Here is a 21,793-nt window from a genome sequence, read left to right as displayed (position 1 = left end):
ACTATTCAGCCCATCAAGTTTGCACTATTCACCCTGAAGAGCATCCCACCTTGACCTATGATGCCACAGCCCCACATTAACTATGGCTAACCCACCTAACCTGTACATCCCTGGAAGCTGCAGAGTAACCTAACATGTCCAATCCAGCTAACCTGCATATCTTTGGACTGTGGGAGGAAACCCACATAGTGACGGGGTGGTGGGGGGGGGGGTGATTATGCAAACCCTACACAGATAGTCATCCAGGGTGGAACTGAACCCAGGGCCTTAACACTATGAAGCATCAGTGCTAACCACTGAGCCACCATGCCAATAATGTTTCCTGTAGTGAGAAACTTTAATTAATAGATTGATTGGACAAATTGCCTCAGATAAGAGAAAGCTTACACCAGAGTTGATAGATGCTCAGAATTATACAATGTCTGGTCAGAGTATGTAGAGAGAAGCTTTTCCTATTGGTGGAAGTATTGTGAGCCTGAGGATGCTGATTTAAGGTAATTGCTAAAAGAAGCAATGGCAACAGGAAGAAAACTGTTTTTACACAGCAAACGGTTAAGATCTGCAATGTATAACTTGGAGATGGGTTTAAAATTGAGACACTCAAAAGGAAATTTGAATCAAACTTGAATAAGCATCCGGGGCAGAGCTCTTAGGAAATGTTGGTCATTTAGGGTGAGAGGGGAAAGATATAAAAGAGACCTAAAGGGCAACTTTTTCATGCAGAGGGTGGAAAATGTATGAAATAAGCTGCCAGAGAAAGTGGTGGAGGCAGGTACAATTGCAGTATTTAAAAGGTACTTGGATGGATATATGAATAGGAAGGGTTTGGAGGGATATGGGCCAGGTGCTGGCAGGTGGAACTAGATTGGGTTGGGATATCTGGTCAGCATGGATGGGTTGGACCGAAGGGTCTGTTTCCATGCTGTACATCTCTATGACTCTATGACTCTATTGTTGATCAATCCTTCAGAAGGTCAACACAGATACAATGGGTCAATTGAGCTCCTTTTGTGCTGTAATATTCCAATTCCAATTTGAATTTCTGTACCCAATCATTACTTTCTGAACTGCCATATCTTAAGTATCAGGGTAAAGAGCAATGTATATGCACTCTCACTTCCAAAACACAACAGTGATGGAAACTTGAATCCTTCTGAGTGTGCCAGAGATGTAACCGATTAATATCCAGCGACACAGAGATCATTTTCTAATACAATACTTATTGATCCTTTTTCAATTCTGACTACACTGATAACTTCTCTTCCTGCTACAGATAATAACCTACAGAGACTTTCTTCCATTGCTTATTGGGAATGAAGCAACAAAGAAATATCTCCCACGTTATGAAGCCTATAATGAATTTATTGATCCTGGTATTGCCAATGTTGTCTCAACAGCAGCTTTCCGTTTTGGGCATCTTATCATTCAGCCAAAGCTATTCCGCCTTAATGAAAACTACCAGGAACATCCTCAGTTCAAAAACATTGAACTGCACAAGGCTTTCTTCACTCCCTGGAGACTGATCAAGGAAGGTAGGTAACAATCTTTAATATAGAGTCATAGAGATATACAGCATGGAAACAGACCCTTCGGTCCAACCCGTCCATGCTGACCAGATATCCCAACCCAGTCTAGTCCTACCTGCCAGCACCCGGCCCATATGCCTCTAAATCCCTTCTGTTCATAGACCCATCCAGATGCCTTTTAAATATTGCAAGCAGCAAACTCATCTTGAGACATTACAGTGAGACTGAGAGCAATCTTCCACTTCAGTAATGGGCAAATAGACCCATGATTACAGTAACTAAGTTCAAGCTCTAAGTGTGATATGTCAAATAGAGTTGAACACAGGTAGTCCTTATTTAAGGTTATAGTTTCATTTCTGAGAATTGCAACCTTAAGTGAAACAGCTTTAAATGAAACTTAGATTCCTGTACAAATGAAACTTAGATTCCTGTACAAATCAATGAGAAAGCTATAACAAGAGAAGGGCCTTTCTTATCAGAAAGTACGAAAGCATTTAGAATCAAAGACTCCTTACAGTATGCAAACAGGCCTTTCGGTGTATCAACACTCTGAAGAGCATTCCAACCCTCCCCATACTATACCATGGCTAAGGTGCATAACATGCACCTCACTGGACACTACGGGGGAATTGAAATAGCCAATCCACTTAACCTGTACATCTTTGGATTGTGGAAGGAAACTGAAGCACCTTGTGAAACCACCACACACAGGGAGAATGTACAAACTCCATACAGTGATCCAAGGCTAGAAACAAACCAGGGTCCCTAGCACTGTGAGGCAGCAGTGCTAACCACTGTGCCACAGTGCAGCCTATTAAACTTAACCTATCCGCCTTAATATCTTACATTGCTGAACTCCCACATTTCAAAATACCATGGTCCCTTTCTTGATCAGATTATATTCCCTACAGTGTGGAAGCAAGCCCTTTGGCCCAACAAGTCCATACCGACCCTCCAAAAATTAACCCACCCAGACCAATTCTCCTACCCTATATTTACCCCTGACAAATGCACTTAACACTATGGGCAATTTAGCACAGCCAATTCACCTGACCTGCACATCTTTGGATTGTGGGCGGAAACCCGCACAGACACGGGTAGAATGTGCAAACTCCACACAGATAGTCGCCCGAGGTTGGAATCAAAACTGGGTCCCTGGCAGTGTGAGACAGCAATGTTAACCACTAAGCCACCATGCCATCCTGAATTGTTCTCCTATGTCATTCTACATTCTCATTTCTTGTTGCATCTGGCAACCACAGAACTTTTTGTCAGCTCACATTGGGACTCCAGCATTGGATCAGATCAGAAAGAGGCCACAAGTGGCAGAGTAGGTACTGGGAGAGATTGCAAACAAAGGAGACAGGCCACAAGTCAAAGAATTTGAGCATGGAAGAGGCCACAGAGCACATAGGTGTTACCTGTGAAATATTCTTAAAAGAATGTTTGACCAGTTTATAACTCATAAAATGCATATACCTTCATCTATAGAAGCAGAATTAGACCATTCTGCCCATTGGGTCTGCCCCACTGTTCGATCATGACTGATATTCCTCAAAGCCATTCTCCTGCCTCGCCCTGTAAAACTTGTTGCCATTACTAATCAAGAACCTATCTATCTCTGTCTTAAATATACTCAATGACTTGGCCTCTACAGCCTTCTGCAGCAATGGGTTCCACAGATTAATATCTTTTTGGCTTAAAAATATTTCTCCTCATCTTAATTCCAAAGTGTCATCCCTTCACTCTAAGGTTGAATACATGTTAATGGTTTTTTGGGCACTCCTGTTCCTCTGGGCTAATCCTTGTTTGTTTTTGATCTATGGTAACCTTGGCAGCTTTGCATACCATCAGGCCTTGCTTGCAGAAACTGTTTAGCCGAATTTGTGTTGGGCCTAGTTGAAGGGTGACCTTGTCGAGGTTTGTAAAATCATGAGGGGCATGGATAGGTTAAATAAACAAGTTGTTTTCCCTTGAGTGGGGGAGTCCAGAACTAGAGGGCATAGGTTTAGGGTGAGAAGGGAAAGATTTAAAAGGGACCTAATTGGTAATGTTTTCATGCAGAGTGTGTTGCGTGTCTTGAATATACTGCCAGAGGAAATGTGGAGGCTAGTACAATACAGCATTTAAAAGGTGTCTGGATGGGTACATGAATAGGAGGGGTTTAGAGGGATATGGGCCAGGTGCTGGCAATTGGACTGTATTAGGTTGGGACATCTGGTCAGCATGGACAAGTTGGACCGAAGTGTCCATTTCCATGCTATACATCTCAATGACTCTGTAACTCTTTAGATGCCACTAATTTAGTTGCCCTTTGCTTCTAATTATATGAAATGATTTTTCAGTCTGTTGCTGCAAACAAGGATTAGCCCAGAGGAACAGGAGTGCCAAAAAAAACCATTAACATGTATTCAACCTTGCTGCAATTTTTATTATCTTCTATTAGACCTGATTCCCTGGCCTGCTCTCTTGCTTGTGTTATTTCTACCATAATAGTGGGTGAAGCAGGCATTGTTACCCATTTCCTCAATAGAAACTCTGTGAGGAGTGGCTCTAATTTTCAACTCTCGAGTAAAAGTAGCTGATTCAAGTTAAATGATCATGTGCACCTCTTCCCATTTTCTGTTCCATTGACTTCAGTGGTTGTACTTGATAAATAATGGATGAGATAACTAAAGTTCAATGAAATCAATTTCTGATTGGCTTCATGTTGTATTTGTGCTGGCACAGTGCCTGGCCAGCAAGTTAGTTATTAAATAACTGTGAAGGAAAACTGCTCACTATTGGTCAAGTTACAGTGTTAGTTAATGAGCCTGGTTGAATTACATTCTGTTTTTGTAAGCAAGAACCCACACTTTTCAAGTAGGTTCTTGTTTCAGTCCCAATTTTCTGGGCAGACCTATTTTCATCCGTACTATCGCACATTGCTGCAGATTCCTGAAGAAGGGTTTATGCCCTAAACGTCGATTCTCCTGCTCCTCGGATGCTGCCTGACCTGCTGCACTTTTCCAGCAACACATTTTTCAGCAGAGTTTGAGAACCTGAGTAAATTGAGATTTTTCTTTTTCCACAAATTGCATCCAAATATAAATTAATTGGTTCCTCATCATCACAAAAGACCTGTACTAAAATACAGAAAGGTTTAAGGAAATGATAGCAGGGAATGCCAACGCCATCTCCAGCCCTTGTTTCATTTGCATGCTATTTTTGATTCCCCCACAGACAGTAGATTATATACAGTACATTTTAAATTGACATTTAATATCCATTAATATCCTTATAAAACTTGATCAGAAATTACGAGCAAATTGTTTTACTATAATAAAATGAGAAAATGTTGAAAATACTTAGATCAGGCAGCATCTATAAACTAAGTTAATACTTACAGCATTTTCTGTTTTGATTTCAGATTCATAGCACCTGTAAAATTGTTCATATAGACATCAAGCTACAAGACAAAATGCAGACTCAAAAACATGATGTTAACATGCTATATTTTTTCTTATACTCTTCAACTATCAAATTGTATTTCTCTCACTCTTTCAAGTACCACATAGCATTACTTAGAATTTCTGAAAACAGAGTAGCGGAAGATTGATGAATCTTCTGGAGAAATGTCATAAAAGTCATTTATGCCAGTTTTGCAATATAGCCATTGAAATTATGACAGGAATCTTGAATACTACCTTCCACAACTCAGATGTCTATTCATTTTGCCAAACACTATTTATATTAAGCAAGATTCTATTACAGAGTCTTGCTTAAACAATGCTGATTTTGTCAGGTACCAATCTTTGTCATAGATATTTATGCATTTCTCCCACTCACAACTATTCTAACACTCTTCAAGGTACAGTTTAAACAATAGAATAATTATCCATAACATCGATTAAGAATGCATATTTATTGTGTGTGTGTACCCTCATTCGTTTTAGGTGGGGTTGATCCCCTCATACGAGGGTTGTTGGGCAGACCGGCCAAGCTGCAGGTGCAGGACAAGATGATGCATGATGAATTACGTGAAAAACTTTTTGAATTGACCAGCCAAATAGCCCTGGACCTGGGTTCTTTGAATATGCAGCGTTCGCGAGATCATGGAATTCCAGGTAAGTGGAAAATCACGATATAAATGCAAAAAACATGTTGAAATGTCAGTTAATACAACAATTTTATTACTAAGGCTCATAGTATGAAGAAGCTAGCAGGAACAAACCTGGAAAATGCAGTTCAGCATGGCGGGCAGCATCTGTTGAGAGAGAAGTAGAGTTAAAAAGAGTCATACTGAACTAAAAATATCAATGCTGTTTACCACAGATGCTGCGAAAACTACTGTGATTCGCCAGCATTCGCAGAATCCTTACCAGTGTGGAAGCAGGACATTTAGCCCATCGAGTTCACACACAACTTTCTGAAGAGCAGTCCACCCAGACCAACCCCGCTATTCCTGTAACCCTACATCTCCCATGGCTAATCCATCTAGCCTACACATCCCTGGAGACTGTGGGAAATATAACATGGCCAATCCATCTAATCTGCGTATTTTTGGACTGTGAGAGGAATCCCGTGAGGGCATGGGCAGAGCGTGCCAACTCCACACAGACAATCACCCAAGGGTGGGATCAAACCTGAGTTGCTGCGCTATGAGGTAGCGATGCTCACCGCTGAGCCACTATGCCATGCCTTAACAAAAGCACTGCTGAGAATGAGACATAAGCCCTGGACTCTCAGATTAAAAGCCTGGTGCTCTACCAGCTCAGCTACGAAAGTCCACATTTTCTGCGTTTGTTTCAGATTTCCAGCACCCATACTATTTTGAATTCATTAACTAGCAAATACAGATTTCATTCATATTAATAATTTGTTTTTTGCAAGGTTTGTAGCTCAGGTTGAGGTTTAGGGTGTAGATTTGCTCGCTGAGCAGTAGGTTTGATATCCAGACGTTTCATTACCTGGCTAGGTAACATCATGAGTTGCGACCTCCAAGTGAAGCGAAGCTGTTGTCTCCTGCTTTCTATTTATATCACCAGCATTCACAGAATCCTTACCAGTGTGGAAGCAGGACATTTAGCCCATCGATACGGGCTGCATAGATATAAATAGAAAGCAGGAGACAACAGCTTCGCTTCACTTGGGGGTCGCCACTGATGATGTTACCTAGCCAGGTAATGAAACGTCTGGATATCAAACCTACAGCTCAGCGAGCAAACCTACACCCTAATAATTTGTTGTATCCCAGGATTGATTGGAAAAGATGTGGAAAGACTTATATTAAAATGAAAATGCTCAAAATAAAATAAAATGGGAATTGCACTTTTTGGTTTCTTAACTACTAAATTTGACCCCCTACTTTCCCTCCCTTACAGTTATTATCAGGCCATACAGCCGAAATGCAAAATGTTATTCTAAGCTTTTGAACTCATGAATTTAGCCTTACTTTTATGGAAAATGCTGAAATTGCAAAAGGTTATTGAAAAGAATGGTAAACAGAATGAGTGCCTTCAGTTGCTGAAGGAGAAACTACAGAAGCAGGGGTTATTCTTTGTAAAACAGCAAAAGAAACAGGGAGTCTCCAGACAGAGTAAATGTTTGAGCCTGAGGAGGGAGATACAGAGGTGTTTCGATAAAAAGCTGGACTTTCATCCTCAAGGCTAGTAGAAAATGTTGAGAAAATTCCCAGCTTTGCATGCCTACCTCAGGAAGTATTACTTTCAAAAGTACAATCTTTATTGTTGATGGCTGGCTGCTGGTTCCAGCCTACTTCAGAAAAAGGTGGGATGCATCCGCAGTTTCATTGTATTTTGTTCTTAGCTGAGAGCCCACAAAAATGAAAATCATTTGCTTATTGAAATAGCTAGGCCTGGCTCGATTGACAGCTCTAACCTCAATCAATTTGACAATGTGTTGGTTTACAGAAGGGAAAACGTTTCATGTACTGAAAAGTTGAGAGGTCTAGATAGCTGACACTTCCAGGAGAATCTTTTACAACACATAGTTAAAAATTATGAAGGAATAATTTTTTAAGCTTTTGTTTATCTAACTGCCACTATGAAGGGTATGTTTCTCTACAGTGCATACATGGTGTATAGGCCTGGAAGTGCCATACCTTAGCATAGAGCGGCTGAAGGGCCATGGGGGTTATTTGGGGAAGCACACCTTTGCATAGGAGAAGGATATTTTGAACTTCCTTTTCAGTGGTTTATGAAAGAAGAATTATATTTGTTGAACCCACAGGGGGACATTTATTTAAACAATCTTGTAGATAAGATGAAGGTGAATCAGTTAGTGACAATCTCATTTCCAATTTCACTTTTGAAATCATTATTTTTTTCCACTTCCACCATCTCATTAGCAGTAAATTCCTTATCATTACCATTTGTTGCATAAAAGGTGTTCCTCCTGATATGCGCCTGCATTCATTGGCCAAGGCCTTAATCGTTTTCATCCAGTCCTTGTACCGTCAGCTAATGGAAATGGTATTTCCTGGTTGACCTTTCCCAGATCTGTCAAAATCTTGCATAGTTTCTAGAGTGTCTCCTCAATCTCCTTTTACTCCAAAGTCCAAGTCATTTATATATAGCAAAAGCATATAAATCACAGCATTGTCAGTCTTTATCAGTCTCCTAGCATCATTGAGATGGCAATGGAGCTAGGGATTCCCAGTTGCAGGGCAATTGTGGGTTCAGCATGGGACCTGCCATTGGTGAAGACATTGACAAGGTGGGTCCAGCAGCGAAGAGATGGCGCCTAAAGATTGGTGACTCCGACGTTGGTGGGTCTGGCACAAGCGCCAGTACAGGTGTTGTTGGTGAGCCAGCTCAGGATTCTCTTTCAGTTATATCTTTTATCCTTTTTATGCTTGAACAATTCAAAATGGCACTGGATTGTGGTGACTGTTGGAGTTTTTCACTGAATTTTAATGTACCATTCACTAAAATATCAATTATAATAAACAAATAATTCTTTCTGTTACTGACTGGTGAATGGTTCTATTGACTCTGTTTAAATTTTGCAGGTTATAATGCTTGGCGGAAATTCTGTGGCCTTACGCAGATCAACAATCTTAATCAATTTCGTCAAGTTATCAAGAATTTGAAAGTGGCAAGGAAATTCTTCGAATTGTACAGAACTGCAAACAATATTGATGTGTGGATTGGGGCTATTGCTGAACCTTCGGTCACAGGTGGAAAGGTGGGCCCATTGTTGGCTTGTTTAATAGGACAGCAATTCAAGAACCTGAGAGATGGTGACAGGTAATGGATAATATTAACCGCACAAAAACAGCTCAGCACATTGATATTCAGTACTTCAGTAGAATATTATTTCACAATCAAACAATCATAGTTCAGAGACACTGGGTTGCCTAGAACTCCAGTCTGAAACTTTATTGCTGGAACAGCACAGCAGGTCAGGCAGCATCTAGGGAACAGAAGCTGTTCCCTAGATGCTGCCTGACCAGCTGTGCTGTTCCAGCAATAAAGTTTCAGCTTTGATCTCCAGCGTCTGCAGACCTCACTTTCTCCTAGAACTCCAGTCTACCAGCCTTAACTGTGTTATGTTCAGTCAATCAATTTTGTTACAGGTAAAGCCAGTTATCATAGAACCCCAAAGCGTGGAAGCAGGCCCTTCAGCCCATTGTCTCCATACTGACCCTTCAAAGAGCATCTCACCTAGACCCACCTACCTATCCTATCCCTGTAAACCTGCATTTCCCATGGCTAACCCACCTAGTCTGCACATTCTTCGACAATATGGACAAGTTAGTGTGGCCAATCTACCTAATGCAGATCTTTGGAGTGTGGGAGGAAACCAGAGCACCTAGGCAAAAGCTACAGCGAATGTGCAAATTCCACACAGCCAGTTGCACAAGGATGGAATCAAACCCAGGTCCTAGTGCTGTGAGGCAGCAGTGCTAAACACTGAGCCACTGTGCCATTTATATTGTATTTATGATTTATAGCAAACAACTGGCTTGGTGTTAACATTCCACTCTTGAGTCAGAAGATGCAAAATTTGAACCCAGCCTCAGATAGTCACAAGGCATTTGATTTGACTTGATCAATTTATTGTCACATGTACCGAAGTACAGTGAAAAGTTTTGTTTATGAGTGGTACAAGCAGATCATAGTAAGCACGGATGTACAAATCAAAAAGACTTAGACAAAGGCATAAAGGTTACATTTCATTGGATGCGTGCTAGGCGAGATCAACGTTAGCTAGATCAGTGTTATTTGGGGCTAGAATCTGTTCATCAGTCTAATAACAGCCAGGAAGAAACTTTTCCTAAACCTACTGTGCATGTGTTTAAGCTTCTGTATCTTCTGCCTGACAGAAGAGGTTGTAGGAGATCACTACTGGGGTGTAATAGGTTTTTGATGTTTTTGGCAGCCTTTCCATGGCAGCGAGCCATGTAAATGGTTGGCTTCCGTGATGGTCTGGGCTGTGCACACCCACCTTTTGTAGTTTCTTATGGTCCTGAGCAGAACAGTTGCCATACCAGGCCATTATGCACCCAGACAGTGTGCTTTCTGTGATGCATCTGTCGAAATTGGTGAAGGTCCTTATGGACATGCCAAATTTACTGAATCTCCTGAGGCTGAAGAGGCATTGTTGTGCCTTCCTGACCATTGCATTTGCATGGGAAGTCCAGGATAGGTTGTCGGTTATCATCATTCTGAGGAATTTGACACTCTCCACCCTCTCAACTTCCGTTCCATTGATGTAGATGGGGATGTGTTCTCCTCCTTTCTTTCTGGAGTCAATGATCTTTAACATTGCCGGCATTGAGAGAGAGGTTGTTCTCATTGCACTACGTCACCAAGCCCTCTTTCTCCCTTCTGTATTTTGACTCGTTGTTGTTAGATATGGTGGTGTCATTAGCGAATTTGTGGGTGGCGTTCATTTGGAATTTGGCAACACAGTTTCGATTGTACAAGAAGTACAGTAGGCGGCTGAGGATGCATCCTTGCAAGGTTCCAGTGTTAAGAGTGTTATTGTGGAGGAGGTGCACTTACCTGTCTGTGCGGCAAAAGACTGAGGATCCAATTGCAGAGGGCAGAGCTGTGATCTAGGTCTCAGATTTTGAGATCAGTCTGGCTGGGATAATGGTGTTGAAGGTGGAGCTGTAGTCAATGAGCTCGAGTCTGACGTAAATGTCTTTGTTGTTCAGATGTTCCAGGGATAAGTGCAGGGCTAGAGATATGGCATCCACTATGGAGCTGTTACATCAGTAGACAAATGGAGACTAGTTCTGAATTCTGGGTTGACATGCAGCTTAAATTTGTGATCTGGTGGTATCTTTTGTCACTCCTCCCACACCCACCCACCCCCTGCCTCCTGTCCCAATCCCTAATTCCCAATCATGTGCATTCTGAGATCCCATATAAAATGAAGAATCGTATTACAAGTTATGAAGTTGATTATGGATGTGTAAAGAATGTCACATTGTTAATCAACCAGCAAATCCTTCCATTCCATCATGCTACTTTTCTATCAGAGACTAGAAACTTGATTACAATCTTCAAAGAGTGTGATGTGTATGAAGTTAAAAATCACACAACACCAGGTTATAGTCCAACAGGTTTAATTGGAAGCACACTAGCTTTCGGAGCAACGCTCCTTCATCAGGTGATTGTGAGGAGCGTCGCTCCGAAAGCTAGTGTACTTCCAATTAAACCTGTTGGACTATAACCTGGTGTTGTGTGATTTTTAACTTTGTACCCCCCAGTCCAACACCGGTATCTCCGAATCATGATGTGTATGAAGAGTGTGTCACCAACCTTTCCGTAAATGTATCTTCAGTCAATTGGAAACTATGTGATCACTTAGTGTCCTGAAGAAATTTGAAAATGAAGTAAAGTGTAAAACCAACACTTTGCAAAATATGCGAGGGTCGAGTTTTCCCACCTGAGTTTACTATTTACTACATTTGAAGTCAATCAATGCTGTCCCTGCTGACATTTTTAAAACAGCTGCCTAGGTTAACTGAAAGTCCACAGTTATTATTTTAAAGACAGCAAATGCACTACCTCTGATGTGCATTTGCAGTCATTGAGTAAGCAGAAGCCATGGAATTCATAGTGTTAAAGGAGGTCCCTTGATCCTTCATGCAAATATCAATGTTTGCTTTTCAACTAGAATTAATTAATCTGTTCCTATTTTCCTGATATCATTTTGTATTATTTCTTTTCAAATAATTGTCCAATTTCCATTTGTTATGAAGCAGACCAAACCCCCTTCAAATATATCAAGGAGCTATGGTCTAGGCTAACTTTTTTTAAAATGCAAGTATAAGGTGCTGTGTTCCAGATGTAATTTGATTGGTTACATTACTTAGCTTTAAGCAAAACATTTTATAATTACTCTACAGTTAAAACGCAAACAAAAGAAAAAGAGGAATTGGTGTAACATTAACTGTACTGGAAAACTTAACAGAATAATAATTACTTAACTGCTAAACAGCAACTATTCCAATATAGTAATATCCCATAAACACACCCTCGGTAAAGCAAATTCAGTAAAACAGATTGTTTCACATGTAATATTTCTCTAGTCAGGATGAAAGAATATCAGAAGAAAATTCTGGCAGAGAAAGAGTGTACTCAAGAATTTTGCTGTAGCAGGGAGAGATGTATGGAAGTTTCAAAACCCCAACAACCACTGAAAGCTAAACTAAGACTGACTGCACCCAATCATGCTGCTTCTATTGTTCCAACTTTTTTTAAAAAAACCAAAGTCTCACAAGCTGTTTATTTTATTTATTAGGAGCAGACCATTTTTCACCTCTGTCTTAACCAGGACAAAATACACTTCTTAGAGCCATAATATGGTTGCACATTTAAATGAATGATGTCTCAATTTAATCTCATGGATGAAAAAGTACTCCACATTCTCACAGTTCTTTCCTTTTTTGAAAATATTTGTTCTCCTACGCTAATCATCATCCTGTGAAAGCCCTTTATTGACTACAATTGATTTGCAAATCTCAAATGATTCTCATACTATTTCAGATTCCACTTGTTTCCAGGTGATTCATTACAACAGGAAGCCGCCTCAATCATGTACATTGCAACCTGATCTACGTTAGCAATTTCAGAGGCTTCTCTATGATGCTTTTCCTCTTGATTTATCGGGCATCAGCTTTAGCACTCTGTTGGCATTCTCAGCTCTGAATTTAGCTATCATGGGTTCAAGCACCATGCCAGGAACCTACAGTCTTAACGCACATCTTAATGTTTAGAGGAGTGCTGCACAGTCAGATAAAATGTTAAACTAAGATCCAGCTGCCCTTTCAAGGGAATATAAAGATGTACAAGGAAGCTTTCCATAATCTTGGCTAATATTTCTCCTTCCACACAGAGCATCTGGTCATTTATCCCATTGTTCTTTGCTGTGCATCAAATTAGCAGCTGTGTACCTTAAACTACAAGTGACTGTACTTTAAATGTTTATCATTATCTGTGATAAGCTTGTGGGACATTGATGTTGTGAAAGGAGTATTACAAATGCAAGTTTTTCTTTCCCTTTAGATTCTGGTGGGAAAATGACGGTGTTTTTTCAGGCAGCCAACGCCAGGCTCTTGCTAAAATCTCCCTGTCCAGGATTATCTGTGATAACACCGGGATTCAATCTGTTCCTCGGGAAGCATTTAAATTCAGTCAGTATCCAAGCGGATATGTGGAGTGCAACACGATACCAGCAGTAGACCTGAGTGACTGGAAGGAGGATACTCAAGGTATCTTAATTACAAGACTGGCTCAGTCTTCAGAAAGCTGGCATTATTACTAATTGATTTTTGAGCGTAAAACTACCCAAATCTATTGTAATAAAACGACAAAGAGGAGCTGAAGTCTGGAACTTTGAAAACCATTTCTTTGTGATTTAGTCATGCACTTCACTTTTTCAAGAGCAGAGTGATCCACCTGCAGTTTCAAAATTAGATCTCTGACACTTTGGACTTACATTATCCAATATAATTATCCCATTCCCACCTTGAATAAAAAGAGATGCCTCAATATCAAGTTCAAGTGGGGTCTGCAAAAAATGTAGATTGTAGGCAAACTGTTCTCATTGGCGGAAGGTTCAAGACTGAAAGGACACAGACTTAAGATCATTGGCAAAAGCAGCAATGACAATGTACGGAAAGTCTTTCTCAGTCAATAAGAGGTTAAGATCTGGAATATGCTGCCTGAGAGTATGGTGGAGTTAGGTTCAACTGAGGCATTCAAAATGGAATTGGACTATTATCTGTACAATTTTTGTCCCCTTATTTGAGGAAAGATGTGGTGGCATTGCAGGCAGTTCAGAGGCGATTCACTGGATTGAGCCCAGAGATGAGGGGTTTGTCGTATGAAGAGAGATTGGACAGTTTAGGCCTATACTCTCTGGAATTTAGAAGAATGAGGAGAGATCAAAATGAGGTATTCAAGATGATAAAAGGTGTGGATAAAATAGATGTGGAGTGGATACTTCCTCCTTTGGGGCATTCTAGGGCAAGAGGTCATAGTCTTAGGACAAGGGGTAGCAAATTTAAAACAGAGTTGAGGAAAAACTACTTTTCCCAAAGCGTTATGAATTGGTGGAATTAGCTGTCCCACAAGGGACAGTGAATGTTGGGATAGTGAGTAAATTTAAGGAGGAGTTGTACAGATTTTTAATTGGTAATGGGTTGAAGGGATACAGAAAGAAATCAGGAAAATGGCATGAGGAGCATATCAGCCATGATCGAATGGTGGAGCAGACTTGGTGAGCCGAATGGCCTAATTCTGCTCCTATATCTTATCAATCTGAAAAGGAAGGATGTACAGGATTACAGGGAGAAGATCAGGGGAATGGCTTTAGGTGACTTGCTCATTCAGAGAACCAGTACAGTCACAGTAAGTCAAGTAGCTTCCCTTTCTGCTATAATTCTGTGACTATCAACCAAGCACTCTCACCTTATTGTCCTAATTTTCCACATTTGTTTCATTCTGATTTTTTAAGTACAACATTCATGAACATAACTAATAACTTATAATCTTAAAATAACTACATGAGTGTTCACTGCTTGATGGCATAAAGATTCCCTTTTGCAGTTGACATTTTAAGGCTATCTCCGGGTTTCCTCAGATCCCATTACCAACATTAAACTCATTTGCAAAAGAAGTGCATTAAAGTATTTACTGAGTGTGGAGAACTGTTTCTAGTTGGCCTGATATGTTTCATATCCAGTTTTTCAAGCACAACTAAAAATGTTCAATTTCAAGCTTCAATAAAAAATGAAAAACAAAAATCAAAATGTTTCTTTCAAGAGAATTTTGCGGTCCTTATCACTTTGTTGTTACCATTGTCTCCAAAATGTCAGAAGCACCCAAACACCCTCAACAGTTAACCTTTCCGATTTTACCTCAGTAACATCATTCATCCTTGGCACTACCTTGGAATATTGCCTCCTGAAATTCCTCTCCGCACTTTTTTTTTTCTCAACACCCAATTACTTCAAATGCTCTCTGGTCAAATTCCAATCTTTAGGGGTCAATAAATGTCAACTGATCCAAAACCTTTTTACAAGTTTAGAGACCACACAAAATAGCATTTTCCTTTCACCCTTGTCTTGAGAGATGTGGGATCATGTTCAATAATGACCAAGATCAGTGAATGGTGAAAATCATCTCTTTATTGAGTATTCTTTCCAGAGTTCGAGAGAGTGATGGAATCCAAAGTACAGTTTTACAATAGCCTCTTTCATATACAGTTTTTAGGTATGTTAGCATTTTTGTGATCTGGTGTCACATGATTGTATCGATTGTACACAAGTTTGTGTGACATCTATCCTCGGGAGATAGTTTAAGTACTTGCTAAATAGTGCTTGTTCCTCCTGATAGTATTAGAATGACTGTCCAGTCTGTGCTTGCATAATTAAATGGTGTTAGTCCCTTTGTCTTTAAAGTTAGTGATGTTAATAGAAATGCTAGACCTATATGATGTAAATAAGTGAGAAATTATATGTGTACTAAATAAAATTATAGAGGATATTAAACTGATCTCCAGCAGCTGGATCTAGAGATTTCATTTACTATTGCCAGTTTTGAACAGTTCCGACACATTCATTTATGCAGTTTCACGGAAGCGCTATTTTGATAGTAAGTTTCTTAAAGGGGGTAGTGGCTGTATTTAATATACATTTAAAAAGTATAAGTCCATACGTTAGTACAAGCTGGTAGTCCTAAATAAAAGTTAGAAATAGGAATTAGATTTAATAGAAATAGGTAGTATAAAAGGAAATTTCAAAGAGATAAAAAGCAGCAGACTGTAGGGCCATGCTTGTAAAGGAAACTGTTTGACGTCCTGCAACTATTCAGGTCCTGAGAGATAGTTACTAAGGGATAATTAATATTATATTCTTTACAGAGTTTTGTGTGGGTTAAGAAAACATGATGACATTGATGGCATTGTTCTGAGTAAGTGACAGTATTAACGTTTATTCAGAGGTAGCCTTTGATATAGAAACAGGTCTAAACACTGCTTGCAGCATGGGGCTGATAAGAATTGAATGGTGTAAAGTAACAGTAATGGGTTGGCAGCCCAGGAAGGGATGTTTAATTTGGTTTATCTTTGTAAGAGTAAAATGGAAATGCGGTATAGTAAACATAGGGCGCTAAATGCAGTTTAATGAATGAATGGAAATGTGGTATCGTAAAATAGAGTGCTTGTGAGTGAATTAGTGAAGAGAATCAGAATACAATATTTCACACTGATATGCCCCAGCTTTCAGTCCTCAACTTTCCAGACTTAAATTTTTTATCTTTATGCTCAAGGTTGTCCTCTTTCTGTCTCCTCATGCTCTGCTCCTTGATGTCCCTGAACTCTGCCATTAGCTTTTTTAACTCTGCTTCCTCATTTTATCCAACTATTGTTGGCTGGGTTTTCATATTCTCAGTCATTAAGGTCTATACACTGAAATTTCTTCTCATGTTCCTCAACATCTTCATCATCCTCACTTCCATTTAAGACTTACCTTTTAAGACTCACTTGATAACCACTTTTCTGTCATTCTGTTTAATCTTTGGCTGGGCACCCACAATCATTCAAACATTCTCTGTAACATTTCCTAATTGATGTCTATTTTCTCTCTTTACAGTGACCCCCTGTGGTTCTGTTCCTGTTGTGAGATTTGGCCATTTCTCAATCTGTAATTTGGCAGTCAAATACACCTGTAAGTCCGGATTCAAGATAGTGGGAGGCGACACAATAAAGTGTCTGAGTAATGGAAAATGGGACTCAACACCACCTAGATGTGCGGGTAAGAGCTTTAATAAATACATGAGTTAATAGAAAATTAAAATGGAGCGCAAGAAATGGAGGAGAATAATTTCTCACTTTAGCAGCCAGTCAGCTTACCATTCAGGAGAACCAGACTATTCCAGGTGCAAAATCTCAGTTGTATAGATCTGACAAGCTGGAAAGCCTCAGGCAATGTTGGGTAACCTGGAGACCGTAAAGCCAGCATTACAGTCAGACCTGTGACAGGAAAAGGCTAGATAAGGGCTTACAATTTCAAAAGTGTGTGAGGACAGCAAAACTCGGATTAAGTTCAATGAGCACTCCAACTTTTCCTGGTCCCATGAAAATAAATGTCTCACTTGCCACTGAGGACATCCACTTCATGATCAACAAGTTCAACTGCGTGCTCACAGAGGATACTTCACCAACAAAAGGCTTTGCAATCATTGTGAACAAGATCCTGATTCAAATCTGTTTTCAAGAATCCTACCTGAGTCTGATGGGTATGTCAGATATGTCCCAAACCAGCAGTGAGGTCTCTGCTGCATCTAAATGCATAAAAACCTACAAGAAAGAGGGAAGGGATAAAGTATTAGATAAATATAGAAAAATTGGATCAATCAGGCTCAGACGATGTTAGTGGTCCAAAATGGAATAATATAATACAGTTGATCACAGGAAATCTGCCAGATAGTGGAATTAGTGTGGAAGGAGTCTGAGGGAGGTCCAGTGAATTTCAGAGATATCAATTTTAAGAGTTTAATGTAAATACCAAACCAGTTCAATATGAGTTCCCTGACTGGTGCTGTTAACCTGGTCCAATCAGGAAGCCCTGGCTGACAGATAATAAACAGGAGTGACAGAGGTTCTGTTCACTCTGAGAGCCGGCTTTGAGGGAGCTAGATCATTGCCATGGACTCTCCAAGTGTAAATAAAGGATGACTTGGTGAAGGGAAACCAGCTTCTGTGGAGTTATATCAGAAATGAAAACAATATGACTTATACAATTAAAAGTAGTGACTTAGGTGGTATTGTAGAACTGTGAGACCTAGGGGTCTAGGTGCAATTTCTTTGAAGTTTGCTTCACATACATATAGGGAGGTTAAGAAAGCATTTAGTATACATGCCTTTGTTGCTCAAAGTTATGTTGAGATTATTCAGAATGTTGGTGAGGCTTGTTCTAGACTACTATATCCTGTTATGATTGCCCTGTTACAGGAAGAAAGTATTAAACTGGATAAGGTTAGAAGAGATTTAAGCTGCCAGGAATGGATGGTTTGAATTATAAGGAGAGGCTGGATAGGCTGGAACTTTTGTCACTGAATCATAAGAGATTGAGGGGTGACCTTATAGAGGTTTATAAAATTATAAGAGCCATAGATAAGGTAGTGTATTTTCCCTAAGCTGGAAGATTTCAAGATTAGGGGCCATATTTTTAAGATGAATGGAGAAAGATTTAATAAAGACATGGGGGCAATTATTTTGCACAGAGAGTGGTTCGTGTGTGGATTGAACTCCCAGAAGAAGTGATGGAAGCAGGTACAGTTGCAACATTTAAAACTCATTTGGATTAGTACATGAATAAGAAACGTTTGGAAGGCTTTGGGCCAAATGCAGGCAGGTGGACTAGTTTAGTTTGGGATTATGTTTGACATGGACTAGTCATACTGAAGGGTCTGTTTCCATATTGTATGACTCTGTGACTCTATAATAGAACTATTGAATTATTTTCTGGTATATTTCACTAAATATTATAAATCTTTCAGTTCCCTACTAATTGTATCTGACTATATTACAGGTGCAAGAGTCAAGATTTGCTCAAAATGGAAGCAGTTAGAGAACGGATACCTGGAAAAGGTAAACTTTGGGAATTTCCTCTGATTTGCCTGCAGGGGTCTGCAAGATTCTTGCACCTCATTTTCCTGCTTTTCCATTCTGTATTGTTTTGAAGGGCAACGCACTGAAGAGGAATTAGGAAACTGTATCATCCCCTTGTTATTCAGATATTGTTTTTTGTTCTAACATTTAGGGACTAAATCCAACATTTAATTAAGCACTGAATGCAGGATCTTAATTTAAAACTACCTTAACACATCCTCGGAACGTAACTCAAGGAATGAAAAAGTCTTTTTTTTCTGGATCTTGCTCTTAGCTTAAAGTTGAGCTGATCCAAAACTTCACAGCTCACACCATAGTTTGCACCAAAATCTGATTCTCACTCATTTTAAACTCTGCAAAAAAAAATTCATTGGATGTAAAACAATTTGATTCAACTTGTAGTTTTATATATACCTGTAAGTCTTTCTGGTATCTTTAAACCTTGGGAGTACGCTAAACATAAATTATTCAGTGTTATTTCTTTTTTTTTGGAAATTGTACATGAAAACTTAAAGCAGGTGCAGAACATTTAGATCTTTCAGTTTGTGTCTTCGGTCGTCCAAGTGCAGCACATTAAGTCTCTCTTGTTTTGGAGATAAATATTTGTAAAATGCTGCAGTGACATGACAAAACTGCCCTTCCTTAGGCAGTTCCACACCAAGTATTTCCCAGGCAGTCATTTTAATTTTGTAAGTCGATTCTTAGCACTTTCTAATTCTAGCCTTTTTTGGGGGATCCATGCATGGTGCAACACCAATCACTTTGCCAATAGTGGGAATATTCAGCCGCTTTGTCACAATTTCCTCTTGTGATGGCTTCTCAAAGAAATTCATTGTGTGCTGGGCCATATTGTGTCTTATTGCCTTTTTCCTACGAATAATCCAAATGTTGGAAGCAATGTTGTTTAACAAGTGCAGGGAAATATCTGCATATTGCAGGGTGCAGATAAACATGTTGATCTATTCTTACAGGTGCATGGAGTTCCTTGTCAGGATGAAGGGGCAATAGCAGCGGAGGACAACTTAATTGAACCAGAAGAACATTAAGATGACGGTGGGCCACTGGAACTTAGCAAGAGAATTATTCCAAAAATATCCAAATTTTCTGCACAACCTGCAACTGAGAATCCAAAGCTAATTGGACTAATTCAATTCTATCATATCATTTCTGATGAACAGTGAGACTAGTCACATGTGAAATTTAACCCAAACATAAATGGGTAGGTTTAGACCGAGTTTGGAGCAGTGGGGATTCAGAATGTTTTAAATTGGGTTCCAAACCAAAACTAGCTCAACCTACTTTCAGTCTGAACTGAGACAGGGAAGAGATGGCTTATGTCATTTTTTTTTAGATTTGATTTAGATTTTTTGTTAGCCTTCCTAAATCTTGGTCCCAAATCAGTGATAGGAGACAAAAATTGTTTGGATCGAAGAATTGAATGCCCTTGTATCTAGCTCCTGGATTTAGTGTGACTACCTGAGGAAATTTCACAATCCAGCTCTCTCAAACCTTGCCCAGTTGCTCTCAGAACCCACAGCCCTCATTAGATCTTCAAGCCATCTCCTGATCCCTTTGATCTGCCTCATCAAAATTGTGAACCCTCCCGATCCCCACTTCTGACTTCCTGATCCACAACATTCCCTGTCTCCAACCCCAACCCTATCCATGAATAGCGGCCACCCTGGATTGCTCTCACATACTGATTGATTTCTCTATACGTGGAGTGGAATTTTAGATTTGAAATTCAGCTTGCTTAATCTGTGTATTTTAAAATGCTTTTTTGCAAACTCCTGTACTCTGAGAGAGGAGAGCAATTATTTTGTGTATTGATACATTGTGTCTGAATAGAGTCATCTTGTGCTGCTGCTGCAGTGATACACCTAATCTCAAAACACTGGCAGATTTAGTTATCAACCAAGAAATCAATGATTAATTAGAAGAAGCAGCGTAATTATATTTGTACTCAAAAAGTAAGTAATTGATCATTAGAAATAAAAATAATTTTAAGATTAATTTTTACCGATAAATCTAATAGAATTTACTCATAACCTGAGAAGCGGCCTCTGCAAGATACAAGGCAAAACACCTCCAATTCCCGAAAAGCTAAAACTGTCCTTGGGTTTCACAGTCACAGACGCACAGACTAATTAATGTAGGCCTGCCATTCTAGGAGAAAAGTGTATCATTTTCTCATGTTAAGTCACCTTGTAGAATGGTAAAGACCAGTTAATTTAAGCATCACTGGATTATTAGCAAATTGGATACTTTAATTAAAATGTACCGAATGTACGGTAAAATAAGGTTTTTGAGTGTCATATTTTGTGCATGTGTGTAGAGGTTTTCCAGCTGAGGGAATTGATGCTTTTGTCCGCGTTAAGGCAGAAACTTAAGGTGTTTTGAAATGTCAGATTTTAAGATGGTGTAGTTAGGACTTCTGTCATTGGGAACTTTGATATGTAATGTCTTGGGAAAGAAGAACTTTTTCCATCCACAAATGGGAATCCAGTTGAACCAGAAGTCGGTCTTGTATATGAATATATTGCTTTACCCTCTTTTGTATGGAGGCTATTGTGAACCTCTCAAGCTTAGCATTATCTTCTGCTTGGTACTAGAATCATTATAGAATCATTATACTGTATTATGTTCTTTGCTTATATTCAATAAAATTTGGTTTTATGCATCGACTTCTGTCTTACCTGATGGTACATCTCTGTCAAACCAGAAACATCTAAACTGTAGAGTTTAAAGGGATTAACTTGAAACTTTTTAACAGCCTGATCAATCAAACTGAAGTAATCAAAATCCAATGAATTTCATTTTAAATCCTGTTATAACAGCACAGGGATAGCAAGCCAAACCAAATCAGCCTCACTATCACTGGATTTGTAGCACAGTGAAATTTAAAACTTTCAGTGACCCACCTAGTTGTTCATTTGTTCCTTACCATACTTTATGAATAACAGTTCTTGGACACAAGTTTATAACTTAAACAAAAATTAACAATTAACAATTAACGCACAGACCGACACACAGGTACAGTTGAGGGATAATTAATGAGAAAAAAATCAAAAGAATCATCATTGGCCGGTGCCAATATTAAATAAAGTCTTTCATATGATGAATGCCAAGTC

General features: G+C 39.4%; 1 protein-coding gene across 1 annotated transcript in view; it reads left to right on the top strand.

Annotated features, from left to right (window-relative positions):
- The window catches only part of LOC122564093 (myeloperoxidase-like), a 51,629-nt gene extending 30,288 nt beyond the window's left edge, over positions 1-21,341 (top strand). Inside the window, exons 10-16 of the mRNA XM_043718653.1 lie at positions 1,274-1,532; positions 5,462-5,632; positions 8,539-8,776; positions 13,052-13,257; positions 16,642-16,803; positions 18,583-18,641; positions 19,634-21,341. Of these exons, the coding sequence (XP_043574588.1) occupies positions 1,274-1,532; positions 5,462-5,632; positions 8,539-8,776; positions 13,052-13,257; positions 16,642-16,803; positions 18,583-18,641; positions 19,634-19,708 (1,170 nt within the window). The 3' untranslated portion in view covers positions 19,709-21,341. The remainder of the gene's footprint in view (positions 1-1,273; positions 1,533-5,461; positions 5,633-8,538; positions 8,777-13,051; positions 13,258-16,641; positions 16,804-18,582; positions 18,642-19,633) is intronic.
- Positions 21,342-21,793: the final 452 nt, after the last annotated feature.

Source organism: Chiloscyllium plagiosum, chromosome 28 (genome assembly GCF_004010195.1).
Source record: "Chiloscyllium plagiosum isolate BGI_BamShark_2017 chromosome 28, ASM401019v2, whole genome shotgun sequence".
NCBI lineage: Eukaryota > Metazoa > Chordata > Chondrichthyes > Orectolobiformes > Hemiscylliidae > Chiloscyllium > Chiloscyllium plagiosum.
Note: the sequence above shows the minus strand (reverse complement) of the source record. Positions and strands in the feature narration are given on the sequence as shown.